At 42.4% G+C, this 17,159-nt stretch overlaps 2 protein-coding genes across 4 annotated transcripts in view; one reads left to right on the plus strand and one right to left on the minus strand.

Annotated features, from left to right (window-relative positions):
- The window catches only part of pop1 (POP1 homolog, ribonuclease P/MRP subunit), a 16,730-nt gene extending 9,767 nt beyond the window's left edge, over positions 1 to 6,963 (minus strand). The window contains exons 1-11 of the mRNA XM_086219129.1: positions 6,835 to 6,963; positions 6,551 to 6,677; positions 4,052 to 4,183; positions 3,676 to 3,851; positions 3,337 to 3,597; positions 2,290 to 2,377; positions 2,008 to 2,186; positions 1,594 to 1,868; positions 1,384 to 1,477; positions 1,169 to 1,277; positions 392 to 511 (exon numbers count right to left, since the gene is read on the minus strand). Coding sequence (XP_086075255.1) covers positions 392 to 511; positions 1,169 to 1,277; positions 1,384 to 1,477; positions 1,594 to 1,868; positions 2,008 to 2,186; positions 2,290 to 2,377; positions 3,337 to 3,597; positions 3,676 to 3,851; positions 4,052 to 4,183; positions 6,551 to 6,674 — 1,558 coding nt within the window. The 5' untranslated portion in view covers positions 6,675 to 6,677; positions 6,835 to 6,963. The remainder of the gene's footprint in view (positions 1 to 391; positions 512 to 1,168; positions 1,278 to 1,383; positions 1,478 to 1,593; positions 1,869 to 2,007; positions 2,187 to 2,289; positions 2,378 to 3,336; positions 3,598 to 3,675; positions 3,852 to 4,051; positions 4,184 to 6,550; positions 6,678 to 6,834) is intronic.
- Positions 6,964 to 7,785: 822 nt separating this feature from the next.
- LOC147253824 (2-iminobutanoate/2-iminopropanoate deaminase-like) lies at positions 7,786 to 12,628 on the plus strand. 3 transcript variants are annotated; one of them, XM_086217400.1, is made up of 7 exons: positions 7,788 to 7,984; positions 8,514 to 8,619; positions 8,860 to 8,914; positions 9,210 to 9,278; positions 10,425 to 10,480; positions 10,582 to 10,690; positions 10,828 to 12,616. In XM_086217400.1, exons 1-6 carry the CDS (start codon positions 7,920 to 7,922, stop codon positions 10,639 to 10,641), a joined length of 411 nt encoding a protein of 136 aa, XP_086073526.1. In that variant the 5' UTR covers positions 7,788 to 7,919; the 3' UTR covers positions 10,642 to 10,690; positions 10,828 to 12,616. The 3 variants fall into 3 exon arrangements, with proteins under 3 accessions (XP_086073527.1, XP_086073526.1, XP_086073525.1); XM_086217401.1 differs by having other exon boundaries at positions 7,786 to 7,984; positions 10,554 to 12,628; XM_086217399.1 differs by having other exon boundaries at positions 7,789 to 7,984; positions 10,582 to 12,616.
- Positions 12,629 to 17,159: the final 4,531 nt, after the last annotated feature.

Below are 17,159 nucleotides of genomic sequence, written 5' to 3' on the forward strand. Positions count from 1 at the left end.
GCTACTTGTGATTGCATAACTCAGAAAGAGTGCTGCTGCCATGTTTCAACAGCACCTAAGAGGCCCATTGAAAGCAGAATTTACTGAATTTGAAGTCAGTGAATCAGAGTTGTCTGTCACTGAAGGTGTTGGTGGAGTACAGGGTCCTGCCAGGATTCGAACCTGGAACATCTGCATGGCCAGGCAGAGGCCCCCCCGGAGCACAGAACCAGAAGTGTACTCCATATAACAGCCTCAGGACAAGAGCAACAGACCCATTCTGACAACTCCGATAAAAAATCTCAACTAATGGTCAGGATTCCTCAGAAATATCAGACCTCAGATATGTGCTAAAGATAACATCACTGGGTGCAATGTGCCCTCTCTGTTTGTCTGGTAGGTCTGATTTTACCTTGTGCCAGCTTTACAGAGGGCAAAGCTTTAACCCTTTTGGTTGGCAAAGTCAGCCTGGGGTCATCTACTGTCAGTCCCAGGACTGTTCCTGCAGGGAGCTCGCCACTTGAGTAGATACCTGGATGAGACACACAGTCATAGTTAGAAAAGCATGCACACCCACACAAAACCAGATGGCAATAATGCACAAAAAGAGAGAGAGAGAGAGAGAAAATGATAATTTGATTCACATTTGGGTGTGTTTGAGAGGGGTAAACTGTTGTCTCAGGAGTGAAGTCTATCACAGCAGCGAGGCATCAAGCACCATTCAAAACTGACTGGTCTTTTATTTTCCTGTCAGCTGAGATACTTTCAAACCTGCGGAACAGCGGGTTTTTAAGGTGACATTGATGTACAGCTGCTGTTGCCTCGTACTCATTAATCTGTGCAACAGCTTTCTGAGCAGTTGAAAAAAGAAAAAGAATTTTGGAGAAAAGTGAATTTATATGCAAATTTAAAGCATTCGGGTATTTTAATCTTTTTTAGACTTTAGTGAGAAATATACGGTTATTTCCAGTTATATTTTGACGACTGGATATTTTCTCAACATCATGAGATTAATGATTTTGTAACTCATAATATTAAGATGACTTAACCTGGTGATGGAATATTAACTCATGATAAACCAAAAAAACAAACCAAAAAAACCTGTTACAGCATGGATGGTGCCTCTTATGAGGCACCAGGGAGCAACCTTCTGGGCTGACAGTTTGACACCGAGACAGAAATAATTAACCTTTCAGGATGTGAAAGACATCTGCTTGTTGTTGATGCAGACTCATCTTGCTCTCATCTTTACAGTGCTCAGCCCACCACAGGCAAGATGGCTGTGATTTGTTCCTTTCCTTAAAAAAGAAAAACAGAGAATTAAGTTGTTCATTAAAATAAATAAATAAATAAATAAAATCTTCAGATGTCCTCTTTCCATGTCAATAATGGCATTATTCTTACATCACAGTCTGTAGCCACCTCCAACATTTCTGTTAGCACTGAATGAGACTGTGGTCCAATCAGGCGATAGCGGACAATTTCCATGGTGAGATCACTGCAACAGATCCACAAATTACATTTAAAAATTGCAAAATCTTAAGACTAATATCTCCATGTGGAGGGACAATTATAAACCACGGCAGCTTGATCAAATCAGAAAACTAAACAAACTTTATAACTATTGCAGTTGAGCTGGACTTCCAGGTGACCGGAGTGGTGGGAGATCTAGTTCCATCGCCCAAGATCTTCTTGGCTGGAGGTCCACTAGCATCCTTACTGTTCTGCCTCCTCTTAGCTCCAGGTATCTGCTTCATGTCAGATTTTTTCCCAGGCTTTTGCTCAGATTCTACAGTGGAGACAACTTCTGTGTGCATCACCACTGGCAGTGTTGGAGGAACAACAGCCTCACAACACTGGCATGCACGCTGTAGCTCAGGGAGAAGGTCCTGGAAGAAGAACACAGTTTCTGGGAGTTAACAGTCCTGCTATCTTAAAACAGTCTTTACAGGATATCAAAGCTGTCCAAATCATTTGAAAGCTTTTGAATTAGTCACCAACCACATGGCTGCTAAAATTCCACCATACCTGTTTGAGAGTGGGATGAGCCCAGATCCACAGCTGCCGGTGAGTTGAGCCAGGTGCACAGGGTCTCCAGAGGAAGGTGACAGGGCCCAGGGGCTGCAGGGGATATTGACCAACTCTGTACACCATCACACTGCCCTGTCTCCTCCCTGACAGGCACACTGCGGCAGCAAAAGTAGGCCCTGCAAAAACACATAGTAACTGCATGTTACACTGGAGGAGGGAAATGATTCATAACTGATCAGAAATCTGGAGCAGTACAGTGTGGTTGAGGTATGCTCTCACCAGCCTCCTTGCTGGTCAGCTGCGACAAAGACCCCAGCAGCTTGTCTTCCTCTCCCTGAAGCTCAATGCAGCAGTAGTAAGAAAGTTCCTGAATGGCCGGGAGCAAAATTCATTTTACTGGCACATAAAGCCTTAATTACTGAGGGTGTAAAGATTCAATGAGGTAAGAAGCAGCTCCATCAAATCACCGTGGAGCAGACTAAAGATGGAAGTGAATCACTGATATACTGATGTGGCGTTTCATCGATGTGTACATCTTGCTATGACAGGCATATGTTTAATTACAGGTGGCACGGTGGTGCAGTAGTTCGCACTGTCGCCTCACAGCAAGAAGCTTCCAGGTTGGAGCCGAGTTTACACGTTCTCCCTGTTCCTGTGTGGGTTCCCTCCGGGTACTCCGGCTTCTTCCCACCGTCCAAAGACATGCAATTGGGGACTAGGCTGATTGGACACTCTAAATTGACTGTAGGTATACTGAGTGTGCATGGTTGTTTGTCTATATGTGTTGGCCCTGAGATGGACTGGTAACCCGTCCCGTTTTCTCTCCCCCTCAAACACACAGGCAAAATTCTGTTCAGTCTGAGAGTCTTTTTTTTTTTCAGGCAAAGCAAACAGGGTCCATATTATAATTATCAAATAAATAGAAATCGAGGATGATGATTAGTTGACTGAACAGAAATACTGAAACATGAGACAAGCATTTGGTTTTACAGTTCAGTAAATGTATGTTATTGTGATACAGCTGTACTAATAACAAATGTTTGACAAATTGATGAATACATTTTAAAAATAAAGCAGCCCTGTACTATGTTACACCCAGAGTCTGTATGGATGAAGTACACCCAATAAGACTTCAGCTAACTTCTCTTTTATTGCTAATGTTAAATAGTCTTACAAAGCCAGTATCAAATCTAGAGAATTTCAATTGAGTGGTACTCAGCAGAGCCGGGAGCAGAAATACTTGATGCCAAGTAGCCTGATAGATAACAACAGGCACTGTGCTAGTATGACTCAGTAAAACAAACAAGACTCAGGGAGACTCTTTACCTGCAGCAGGCAGTGGGTGCTCATGGCTCTGTAGCAGGCACGGTAGCATTTGTATGTAGGTCGATCCCCGAGGCAGTAGCCCCATCTTTTTACCATGTGGAAGCGTTTGGCATGCCAAATGTGAGTCTCCAGCCACACATTCTTTCTCTGCCGGCGGTTGAACTCAAGTAGCAGATTGCCATGCCTGCGGCGGGCCTTCCGGCTCTTGCTCTTTGCCTGCTCCTTCTTCTTCTTAGAGCCAGCTTGGAGGCTTTTCTCTCTCTGAAGAAGAAGAATAAATGTCATTGACATGGGAAGAGTTGAGTGTGCGTAAGGGAAAAGAAAAAGTCAGCATGTTACCATTCTGTTGGCCATCTCTCTCAGCCTGCAAGGAAGACGCTTGGGGTTGTGGCTCATGGCACGTCTCCTCATGTGTTTTGGTAGCGCCCCAAACACGTGACAACTGCCTGTAGTCTTGTTGACAGCCTTCAGCATGGCTCTTACTTCTGCTGCCCTTGCTTTAGCAAAGCCTCCAGCTGGATAAGGTTGGGAACAGGGGAGAAGGGTGGAGGCACTAGACTGTAACTCAGTCAACCTGTGGAAGTATCTTTACATATCGTTACATCACCTATATGCATAAACCTGAACATTAGCTCGTGGAGGGTGAACAAGTAATTTCTCATTAGACTTCAGTCATTTGTGGTATAATTCTGTAAGAGAGAGGAAGTGTCTGTACCAGTGATGTACCGAGGCATCTCCTCAGCATAGCCTCCACCATCTCTCTGGTGTCCACGGACCCACCCACCCATCAAGTGAGAGCTCTTCTTTTTGTCTGCAGATGGACGCCTGTCAGACGGTCCCTCACCACCTCCAAATAAAGAAAAAAATATATTTCAACGGTTTAAATCTAAGAATATTAATTTCCTGCATTCAAAATGATGAAATGGACTCATCTTTATATTGCGCCTTTCTACCTTAGTGGAACGCAAAGTGCTTTACAGTGTCATCTCATTCACCCATTCACACACACACTCAAGTACTGATGGTGGAAGCTGTCGTGCAAGGTGCCACCCTACTCATCAGGAGCAGTTAGGGGTTCAGTATCTCGCTCAAGGACACTTTAATTTGGTCATTGGGGGAACTGGGGGTTGACCCTTCAGTTGCTAGACAGCCACTCTACCTCTGAGCCATGCCGCCCTAATGGTGGTTAAAGAAGGTATGTAACAGTTCAGATCTGGTCTGAGGAGACTGAGACAGCGCTGCAAGACTGTTTTGAGGACACAAGGTGGGAGCTCTTTGATCAGGAAGAGTAATGCACCTCCACAGTTCTGGATTATATCAAGTTCTGGGTAGAGAACACCACCACCACCAAGCACATCAGGGTGCCTCAAAACCAGAAGCTCTGGTTCAACGGCACTGTCCACACTCTGCTGAAGGCCAGAAACGCAGCACTGGGATTGGGTGACAGGGAGGCCTACAGGAGCTCCAAAGCAGATCTGCACAGAGGGATTACTGCTGCCAAGAAGAGATATAAAATGCAAGTAGAACAGCATTTTATAAACAACAACAACTGCAAGTCACTGAGGGAAGCCACAGTCCCCACCTGCCTGAAAGCCACAACCATCATCCCCATCCCAAAGCACTCAGCAGTCACATGCTTAAACGATTATCATCCCGTTGCTCGAACACCGATCATGAAATGCTTTGAGAGACTGATGATGAGACACGTCTAGGCCTTCATCCCTGCTGACCTGGACCAGTACCAGTTCGCCTACAACACCAACAGGTGGACTGATGACGCTGTCTCACTCCTGATCCACACCGCCCTCACCCACCCGGAGACTCCCGACACCTATGTGAGGACACTGTTTGTTGACTTCAGCTCTGCTTTCAACACCATCAACCCAAGCAAGCTGGTCAACAAGCTGCTATCACTCGGCCTGGATTGCCACCTCTGTAGCTGGATTAAGGACTTCCTTTCCCACAGACCTCAGCACTTGTAACTGGGAGACGTCACTTCATCCACTACCATCCTCAACACCGGCATCTCCCAAGGCTGTGTTCTTAGCCCCCTCCTCTATTCACTCTTCACCCACGACTGCACTCCCATTCACTCAACAAATTGCACATTCAAGTTTGCAGACGACACAGCCATAGTGGGGGTGATAACCAACGTTAATGAGGCAGCCTACAGAGAGGAGGTCCAGGCCCTCACATCCTGGTGTCACAACAATGACCTGCTCCTTAACACCAGCAAGACAAAGGAGCTCATCATCGACTTCAGGAAACGCAGGGACCCATCACACGCCAGTCTGATGATCGATGGAGAAGTGGTGGAACAGGTGGAGAGTTTCAGATACCTTGGCGTTCATCTCTCCAAGGACCTGATGTGGAGAGTGAACACCAGAGAGCTGGTGAAGAAGGCCCAGCAAAGACTCTTCAGGAACACCGGCCTGCCACAGAAACTCCTCACAAACTTCTATTAGTGCAACAAAGAGAGTGTCCTGAGCTATAGATGCACTGTGTGGTTCTCCAGCTGCACCTCAGAGGAGAGGAGAGACCTGCAGCGGATCATCAAGACTGCCCAAAAAATCATCAGCACCTCTCTCACACCCCTGCATCAAATCTACTCCGCCCGGCTGGAAAACTCAGGTCTGACTGGACACACCCTGGACAAGGTCTTTTTGACCCTCTTCCCTCTGGCAGGCTCAGGGTCATGAGAGCACGGACAGAAAGACTGAGAAACAGCTTCTTCCCCGGGGCTGTGAAAGCTCTCATGACAGCCTGAACTGGACTGTAACACCTTTCATGCAGCACTTGACTTGTGATGGACATTCAATTCACAAGCCTACAATATCACTGGACACTCTGCACTATCCTTTATTCTTTTTCTATCCTATTATTTATTTTCTGTTCTTAATTATCTATTTATGCTGCTGTGCAACGGACTGTGTCCAACTACATTTCATTGTACAGAAATGTTCAATGACCATAAAGAAACCTTAAACCTTAACTTAGGTGCATACAAAGATAGTTGTCCTGGCTATTTTTTTTATAATGAATTTTCACTGGTAGCATCTTTAAAAAGGTATACCCACATCCAATCACTTGGTTGAATCATAATTTGGTGGCAATAAGAGGTACCAGAGGAGACAAGGGGTTACACAACAGAGGAGAACAATAACTGATACTCTGCAAACCGATCTGATGAAAAGAAAATTCTGGAGAGTGTTACATGTGTTCTGTACGCGTCCTCTCTGAGTGCTGCTCTCCATGGGAGATTGGGAGGATGAATACTGCACATTAGTCGGCTGGTTTCTCATCTTCTTCTGCCGCATTTTAACTTTAGCAGCCGACATTTTCTGTGGAAATCAAGTTATGCAAGTTGTCAGTCTTTCTCATTTCTGTTTTACAATGATTCAACTTGCATCATCACCGACTGTTAGCTAAATAGCACAGTTACTTCACGTAGACTCAGCAGGAAAAAATCCCAAAACACGTATTAAATCATGCATTTACCTCAGTATTCCCCGGTGTGACTTTACATCGGAGGTCTGATCTCAAATGAAGACGTACATGGGCTCCTTGTCACCGCAAGCTAGCTTGCGAGCATGTGAGGTACTCCTTTTCTTTTCGTTGTTTATTAGTGGATTGCAATAACGACTGAAGCTGCATCCCGCCCCCTACTGTCTCGGAGTATGTGGAACGGCATTCACTTTTCCTAGGTCAACTGTGTGTCTCCCACAGTTTAGCTCCTAAAATCCCCTAAAAACAAACTTCTTTCTGCCCTTCTTACCTTTTACTCCCACCCTTCCCTCCCTTCATTATGTATGACATTTTCAGGTAGACTATATTACATTGTGCACACACTGGTGAATTCACCTTTGCTGAAAGAAATATGTCCAGTGGTGGAAAGTACATATTTTTAGTCCCATACTTCCCAGTACAATATTGGTGTATCTGTATTTTACCTGAGTATTTGCATTTTAGGGGACACTTCAATCTCAAAGTATTGTACTGTTTACTCCACTACATTTATTTGAACCCATCAATTAATAGTCACTTTGAAGAGAAAGATTTTGCATAGACATCATGGCAAAACTTACTGAAGATGGTGAACTTTCAAAGTTGAAGCATGCAAACCTCAAGAGGACACAATCAGAGCAGAATAAATGGAACACACAACACCTAAATTAAAAAAACCGTTAGAGGTCAAAGGTTTGAGCACTCCCAAGTACTGAAAACATTATGCAGAATGTGTGATTTTACTTATGTTAACTAAGAAGCTCGATCGTAAATATTTTTTACATTTAGTTTTGTAGACTTTTAAGTGGAGACTTTTACTGAACAATTTAATTGGGCAGGCTCGATGAATGACAGAAAAAGTTTTGTACTGACGGTTGGCAAACTAACATTACCGCCCCCAAACGGACTGGAGTATGGCCCTATAAATTTACTTTCTGTACATCTACTTGGTCATTTACGGTAAACAGCTCTGACGTGTCCGTGAGCATTTATTCCTCCGCTTCCTTGCATGAGGACACGTTTTGGTAAAACGTAACCGTGTGTCCTCTGCGTGGGTGAATCAGATACACAGTGAAAACATGTCTGCATTGATCAGGAGAATCATCAGCACCAATAAAGCTCCTGGTGCCATCGGCCCGTACAGGTGAGCAGAGTGACGATCGCGCTGAAAACGAATTTGATACAAGTTACTACTGACACACAGATGACACTTTAGTCAAAGCAACATTAAGACCACATTTTGTTAGTATTGATTGTTGTTGTAATGACTATGATCGTCGTCTCATTGCACGTGGACGTACCAAGTGCGCTGCTCTCCTAAATCGTTGAGGGTCCAAAGTGCAGGTTTAGGTGCTAAAGCAAAGCAGGTTTTTGGACTGAATTTTCCTCCATTGGAGAACACTGTGAACAGAATTTGGCTCAAGTTTTTTTTTTAATTATTATTATTATTATTATTATTTTGCAGGATATGGCTCTTACTGCTTTGTGAAACACTTTTAATATTTGGCCTGACAATCCTTAAAAATCCATCCTTTGCTCACTTACACTTGCCCCTTTTAGTGTATTTGATATAAACACATGAAGTTTCAAAAACTTCTGTCACTATGCAGATACCTGGAATAAGTTTTCTTTTGAATGGTCAATAAGCCAGTGTGGGTGATTGTGTCTGGCAGCCAGGCGGTGGTGGTGGACCGTACCATGTACATCTCAGGACAGCTGGGAATGGACCCTGCCAGTGGACAGTTGGTGGAAGGCGGCGTTCAGGCTCAAACCAGACAGGTGACGCTTCACAAAGCATCTGTCCTCACATATTTATTAACTGAAGCCATTACCACACTGACAATTATCATAACTGCCCTGTAAAACACATAAAGAAGTGAATAAAGTGAGAGTTTTTGTGATTGTTTTCTTACTTTTTCAAAACCAGTCCACTCAGATCAACTCATTTAACAGATAAAAGACTCACGAACAGATCTCACCATGTTGTATTGGGTACCAACTCTTCCTTTGTCTTCCCAGGCTCTGGTGAATATGGGTGAAATCCTTAAAGCTGCTGGTTGCGGGTATGAAAATGGTGAGCAGAAACTCTACCTGAAATGGAAACTTTTCGTAATTTGTTGTACTTTAACGACCATGCTTTGCTTCAGGTCTGCAAGACTAAACTGAGAGATAAAAAGTCTAATAAAAAATCTCTGAATAAGAACATTTCATGAATGAGGCCCATGTGAGTATCAGCGAGGCTCCTTGGCCTTGGGATCAGTCTGCATGTTTTGGTACAGGTTCAAGGCCAGGGTGGGCAGACTACCCTCCCCAAGCTCCATGCTCTGGAACCTTTTGTCAGACCTAATAATTATTTTGTCATTCTGCAGTTGTCAAAACCACAGTGCTTTTGGCTGACATGAACGACTTCACCAGCGTCAATGATGTGTATAAACAGTGTAAGTATGATTGATTTACTGAGTCAGTTTAACTTCTCCATCTGCTTTTATCTGCAACGTCAGGATCAGAACTCACGTCATGATAGGATTTCTTGCTGGAGTTCACGTGCATCTTGCAATCCAGACTTTGCCACTGGGTGTCAGCAGACTCCAGATAACCTGCGCTACCCAGCAGTACATGCTGACTGCTGAGTTCACTGGATTACTGGATGTATTGTATTAGTTCTGGTTACTTTTTGATTAAAATATTGAACCGTGTTTTGTGGGAGTAAATTTAAGCAGTACCTTCACATACTGCCAGTTGGGAATCACTGACATACATGTTCTATTGAATCCAACAGCCCAGAATAATGCAACATGCATGGGTTTATATGTTGTGGCAGTGGCATCAAAAGTTGCTGTGTTAATTAATTACTGGCCAAAGTACTCATGAAGCACTTTGTGCCACTGCACAAAAATACATTTGTATAAAAATCAATATTGTTGCCATTCATTGCCATGTACCAGACTTTTGCTTTAATTTGAAAAACAAAGGTACTGTATATGAATTATGTAAACAACCTGGCCTTTCAAGGCTTAACATTTCTGAAAATGAATATTTGCAAGTGACAAGACTGAAGCTGTTTGAAGGATTAAAAAAAGATGACACTTTCTGGAATAATTTTAGTATATGATATTTTATAGCATAGACATGTTTGCTGTTGCTGATGTATTGACATGTAGCAGGTGAGGAGGATTAAATGCAAACACACCAGTGTTTATGGTATTTAGTGTTGTTATGGCATTTGTAGGAAGTACTAAGCAGTAATGGCTGCTTTTTTCCCACCTACATAACATTGTAATAAATTCAATTGCACTTGATGCCCCTGAGTATATGCATGCTGCTGCATGTGTACAGACAGAGACTATGGTAAGAAATCCTGGTTTGTACCAGCTTCTAAGGAAAATCCAGAAGGCAATTTAAAGTCCTGTATAATTAGTAATAATTATCTATGTATCATATTCATGTTTGTCTAATTGTTTGTAGAAGAACCACTAGTTGGACTCATCACAGCTGGTCCATGTTTGTTTCATTTAATGCAAACGTGTTTCAGTGTTCGTCATTTCTAACCCTTACCGACATTTGTGATGTGCTGCTTTGTTTAGTCTTCAGTACCAACTTCCCAGCCAGAGCTGCTTACCAGGTTGCTGCTCTTCCCAGAGTGAGTATTTGTTTTCATCACTGATTCTCTGGTGGCCTGAACCAAACTGAAAGGTGACCTGTCAACCCTTCAGTCCTCTCTCGTGGTCTCTTTTTCTACAGGCTGGTCTGGTTGAGATTGAAGCAGTTGCAGTTTTGGGCCCTCTGACTGATGCTTCCTAACAAGAGCAGCTATGGAACCAGTAAAATAAAACTCATGATCATGAAAGAGGTTCAGTACCTGTATTATTTTAGAGCAATTAAGATCTGGTAAAGCAAAACTCCTGAGTAAGACAGTTGTTGGGTTTTTTGTGCTTTTTTTTTTCTTTTTTCATGTGGATGTGTCAGAAACATGTTGGGGATCAACAGCAGTCAGGCTCGGATCGCTTTCTCCTCCCTCATCAACACCGAGGAGACATGTCTGCAGACCGTGCTGCAGTAAAAATTCCCTCCACTCACATTTTCACCTGTTACACCAGCCAGCTGTTCCCATGGCACTTTACCCTCTGTCATTCAGGTGAATGCTGAGTCAGCATTCTTTAGTTGTTCTCTCTCTGATTCCTTGCCGCGCTTACATTTTTCAACACAGAAATTCCATTCAGACGTCCGAACAGTCATTCCCTCTTTTACTTTTTTGCTGGTATTCTGAATACTCTGAAATTACAAGCATTTTCCCATTCAAAGTCAAAGGGAAGCTCTGAAATGTTCACTATTTTCAAGCATTTTTTAGCCCCTCTAATTCATTTAAAGATTCATACAGAAACGACAAAACTCCATTACAACTTTAAAAAATTCACAAACTTCTTGAATTTTTCACAGTAATTCAGCTTGTTTGTGTCATTTACTTTTTTTTTAAAATAAAATAAGAGTTTAAACCGGGCTGCACGGTGGTGCAGTGGTCAGCACTGTGGCCTCACAGCAAGAAGGTTGCGGATTCGAGTCCCGGCTCGAGCGCGGGATCTTTCTGTGTGGAGTTTGCATGTGTGGGTTCTCTTCGGGTACTCCGGCTTCCTGTCACCGTCCAAAGACATGCAATTTGGGGACTAGGCTAAATTGACCGTAGGTATGAATGTGAGTGTGAATGGTTGTTTGGTCTGTATGTTGGCCCTGCGATGGACTGGCGACCTGTCCAGGGTGAACCCCGCCTCTCGCCCGTAGATGCTGGGATAGGCTCCAGCCCCCCCGCGACCCTTAATGTGTAGGAATAAGCGGTAGACGATGATGGAGTTCAAACCTTCATAGGGATTTCAGCTCTTTTCAGGTTTTTACTTTGCTGTGTATTGCACAGCTCTGATGGAGGAAAATTTGATGCCGATGTTTTTTAGGAATGAATTTTGTCATTGTTTGACATTGGCTGTGTTAAACACTTGTTTGACTTCTATATCAACAGCATGGAATAAAACTACAAGTCAATGTGTGCTCATTGTGTTGAGCTAATTCACTTATCTTCTGGTTGTCAACTAATTTTTTCTTTTTGTTAGTTTCCTATTTGCTGTTGTATTTTGGGCGGCACAGCTCGGAGGAAGAGTAGCCATCTAGCAACCGAAGGGTCGCTGGTTCGATCCTCACTTCCCCTGTTGACCATGTCGAAGTGTCCTTGAGCAAGATACTGAGACCCTAATTGCTCCTGATGAGAAGGGTGGTACCTTGCATGGCAGCTTCCACCATCAAGTGTGAGTGTGTGTGAACAGGTAAATGAGAAGACACTGTAAAGCACTTTGAGTGCTGCTAAGGTAGAAAGGCGCTATATAAAGATGAGTCCATTTACTATCTATTGTCCAACATTAACAGCGAATTATTTCCTGAAAATGAATAAAGTCTCCCTTACTTGGCCTGTCAGTCCCCACTAATGAGTGAACCTGGATGAATGGAATGTTTGTGGTTAACTCTTCTCAAAATAATGACAGTGTTACAAGCTGTTCCGTTCACTGAAAAAAATCAGGCAAGACTTAAGTAGATTTGTTCCTCTCTATAGAGAATTTGTGTTCACGTGGGAGATTGCAGTGTTTTGTTTGACAGTGCTAACCACTGCACCACCGTGCTGCCTGTATTAATCCTAGCAGCAAAATTTTTTGCCCATAAATGTAAGTTTGGTAATAAAAAAAAACTCAATTTGTGTTTTTCATTCAGGAAGCTGAATCATATACAAACCCTGATCTATTCTGAACATGATGTTACTGTCTTTTGTGTACTCCTCTGCCCATGTTTAGATTGGAAGAAGAAGAAGAAGAGCTCTGGTTTCTATGTTGATCACGAGGTCCATCATTCACCTGAAGATTATTCTGCCTTTTTCTAATATCTAAAGCAACCTTTGAAAAGTCTGCACATTCATTTGAATCCCTCAATCAAGGATATTAAACTAACACCAACATCAGTTGCTACCTGGAAGAAAAGCGTGTGAGCTTTTAGTTCATCAACTTGCTAACAGGTTTGGGTGTCTTGAAGTTGATATCTCTCTTTTTCAGCTTCACAGCCATGAACGCTTCAGATTGGTGAGAATCTTCATGTCTCAAACCCTGAAAACAGACTCAAAGTCCTCTAAAAGGTGTGGGGATGCATCATTTTGAATTTTGTATTTTGAATTTTGCACGGGATCTTTCTGTGTGGAGTCTCCATGTTCTCCCTGTTCCTGCGTGGGTTCTCTCTGGGTACTCCGGCTTCCTCCCACAGTCCAAAGACATCAAGAGGGGACCAGGTTAATCCAGACTCTAAATCAGGGCTGTCAAACTGGTCCAGTAAAGAGCCATGTGGCTGCAGGTTTTCATTCTAACCAAGCAAAAGCAACACTTGTTTCTGCTTAAATCAACTAAGCTGTGTCCACACAGCTCACTTGTTGGATCAGGTGTTGCTTTTGCTTGGTTGGAATGAAAACCTGCAGCCACACGGCTCTTTACTGGACCAGTTTGACAGCCCTGCTCTAAATTGACCGTAGGTGTGGCTGTGAGAGCCAATGGTTGTCTGTCTATACGTGTTGGCCCTGTGATGGACTGATGACCCATCCAGGGTGAACTACGCCTCACCCCTGAAGGTTGCTGGGATAGGACCCAGTCCCCCTGCGACCCTCAACAGGATAAGCAGTAGAAAATGAATGGATGGATGGATTTGATTGACCATTTATTTCATTATATTGCATACAATTTCATACTCTTGTCCCATCCTATTAGTGAAGCTAGACCTCAGTTTTGTAATGAAGGACTCTTTTCTTACACTATTATTCTCATGCTGTGGTTTTGCACCTTGTTTTCTTGTCAGTTCCTGGTTTATTTTGAAATGTGTCCATGCACTTTACACTTCCTGTCCTTCCTTTTTTTATTGCTTCACCTGTGTCTTGTGTGGTTCATTAGGTCTGGTCAGTCGCAGCCCTGCGCCTAGTGTTTCTTGACCAATCAGCTCCTTCCTTCCCCTCCTGTTCTCCCACCTGTCTCTTGTTGTGTGATTAGTTGGGTGTGAAGCTGAGGTGGGCTTTCTGTTTGTCACTCATTGTTTGCTCATCTGTTTTCTTTCCCTGCCTGCTTCTCAGCTTGTTAGTTCTCCAGGCCTGCTGCCCACAACAGTTTTGTGTTTGAGTTACCAGTTTAGCTTTTCTGTGGATTATCCATGGAGGAGAGATTTTTCTGCTTCTCATCAGGGGGGTTTTACTTCTGACTAACTATGGGGGAGTCCCCTGTATTCAGGCTCTGTGGGGTCATTCCTTTAGTCAGAGAGAACCAAAGAAGCCAGATCCAGAACATCCTCAAGTGTATATACTATCAAGCTGCCCTCGATTCAAACCTCCTTTTGTGAGTCATCTTTTCTACAATTCTACAATTTCATTTAGCAGATGCTTTTGTCCAAAGCGACGTACAACACAAGCAAGAATTTAGACCTAATTAAGGAAAATTAGTTCCCCTCAAATCACCAACCAAAGACCTCTTGCCAGACAGAGAAGTTTCTGGATGTCTTTGTAAGGGAACTGGACCTGGGGTTTGCTGATGTGTTTGAACTATTTGCTGATTTGCAGTCAAGTATGTTTGACTTTGATTCTTCACACCCTTTGAGTGTGGTACGCTTGCAGTTAACTCCAACTGAGTTTGCGTTCCTTTTTTGTAATCATCATAGATAATGATAATGGAGAGGCAGGTGAGTCAGCGTCATAAAGTCTTCCGCCAAGACTGTCGCCTGCCTCAGGTGACGCACAGAGATGTCAGCGACCCTTGGCTCATGTGGCGCTGTTAGACTTCTGCCTAGTCGATGCAACAACAATAAAATAAACTTTGACTTCCTTTATCTTTGAGGAACTGGACCTGGATGGAGAAATTTGCAGGTACATGTTAACTATTTATCAGTTGAAATAAAAGTTTTGTCACTCAAATCATTAACCCTTATTTTGTTTTTCAGTGTGGAAATTTTGAGTTTAACTCAATTTAACTTTGCTTTCCCATTTATCACTGGTCAGGAATGTTTGTAGATCCTGGTTTGGTTCTGGGGTGGAAAATCTATGGCCTGAGTGAGAAAAAGTTAAAAGAAAAAAAAATCATACTTTTTTCTTCAATTTTACCAAAGCTTTGGGGAAGGGAGTACTGTCATCACCATGGAGGAGATGGGATTGATTGTGGACTCCCAAGACAACAAGCCAGCACTTTGTAGAAGCCAATGTACGTCCAAACAAAGAGTAAAGATTAAGAAAGGAGTGGCATCAATGTGAATATGCATGTATGACTGGAGGATTTTCCTGTAATTGGACAGCTCTAACATGACAACAGTGAGCAAAGACTTCCTGCCAAATAGACGCCACGATAGTAAGACAAACTTTGACAACTTCCCTGACAACTCCATTAAGGAACTGGATCTGGTTTGTGAGGCTGGTACATGTTAACTATTTAAGATGAATACAGATTAGTTTCACTCACGTGTTTAGCATTATTCTGTCTTTGAATGTGGAAACGTCACCACTCAAGAATATCCATTGATCCTGGTTTGTTTCCTGGGTGGAAAACCTATGGCCTGAATGTTAAGGTAAACTTGTAAATCAACACCATTGATCAGTATAATTTTAAGAATAAAGGTTAATAAAAATGTAAGACGATCAGTCTTGAGTCCTCAACTTTGTTTCCTTTTATTGATGTGATCTTCCATTCAAAGTAGCTGAAGGACACGCACTGATAAAGTGGGCTAGACAGACGAACTGAATTCAGTTAGTTCTCTTCAATCATGCTTTTGTGTTACTGTAAGTTTGCAATTAGTGTTTGTGTGTGAAACAAACATGGAGCCTGAGGAGGGAAGTAGTCCCTTGACAGAGGTTACTTACATCATCCTGTTTTTCAATCCTGTTTCTATAAAATTGTCATCTAATGATACATTCAGTGTTAAATTACCTTTCCCGTCATTCAGACAACACAGTAAACGGGTCCGTCGTGCAACCCAGGCTTGTGAAACGGAAAAATAACATTTTATGAAGAGACATAAATATGTTGATATATTTAGGCAATCAAGTTGTTACCAAATAAGGAAAAGGATTGGAACCTCAGATCTGTCAGTCGGCACTGCATTTTCAACAGGAAGTACTTTCTGTAGTTATGAATGGTAATACAGTATATGGTTAAATATAACTCAGATGTTCATTTACTGAAATCCAGATGTTTCCTTGAGATGAACAAAGCTTTTTGTGGATGAATGCTGAGTACGGTACTCACTGTCACCTTCATTCGCTGGTGATTGGTCCATATATGGGGTAGAATTTAAATTGTTCAGTACTGTATAGCTGGACATCTATGATTCTAATGGTTTTATCAGCACATACCACATTTATTTCCATGCTCTGAGTGAAGGACAAAAACCCAAGAAACCAATATTATCAGGAAAACACACTGAGATGCGTGACTGCAGTTTGTTTGTTTTTTTAACTGAATTTACTGGCATATTTGGCTGGCAATTAATCACACGATCCCTCAGCAAAATTTCAGTTCCTGTCAGTACATGTGAGGCAGCATTCCAGATCAGTTTGTCTTCAGAGCCACTTCATCCTAAGGAACTGCAAAATGCATCAAGTATATTTTGGGCCCTTTTTACATAGAGTGGGAATAACTTTTATATTACAACTTTTTGTTGTAGTGTACAACTTTTTTTAACTTTTATTATACTATAACTAGTATACTACATAGCTATTATTGCTAGTGTGTTTACATGGACACAGCATTTAAATATGTTTGTCATAAAGCCAGTTTTAGCTTCTCTGAGCAACTGTCTAGTTCAATTTAACACAATTGAGCACCCTGTAATGATGAGGGTTTTTTTGGCTTGTGACCAGAAAATCTCTGTTGAGCACAGCATTTTCCAAAGGTGTGTAGAATTGCCTCATTTTGAATTAAAAAACACAAACAAAACACGTGATTGGGTGAATCTTTATTCTGTACACTAGGTTAGCAAAACCGTTCAAAGATAGAAAACATTTATCAAAGAGACGAAGACGAACAAAGAGTTAGACAATAACAAAGAAAATGTTCCTGCAACATCCATCACAACTTAGAAAGATGAACTTTTACAACAAACCATGAAGAAATACTGATGAGTTTAAATAAAGTCCATCAGCTGATTTCTTACTGTACTCCACCTGTTCTACTTCATGATGATGATGTAATCAAAACAAAACCACTGTGCGTATGACATCAGTGTTGCACAAACATGTCATTTCAGCCTCGACCAGTGTGACGTTGAGCACAATG

The sequence above is a fragment of the Aulostomus chinensis genome, chromosome 11 (genome assembly GCF_037954235.1).
Source record: "Aulostomus chinensis isolate RoL2024-O1b breed Wild chromosome 11, RoL_Achi_v1.0, whole genome shotgun sequence".
In the NCBI taxonomy this organism is placed as follows: domain Eukaryota; kingdom Metazoa; phylum Chordata; class Actinopteri; order Syngnathiformes; family Aulostomidae; genus Aulostomus; species Aulostomus chinensis.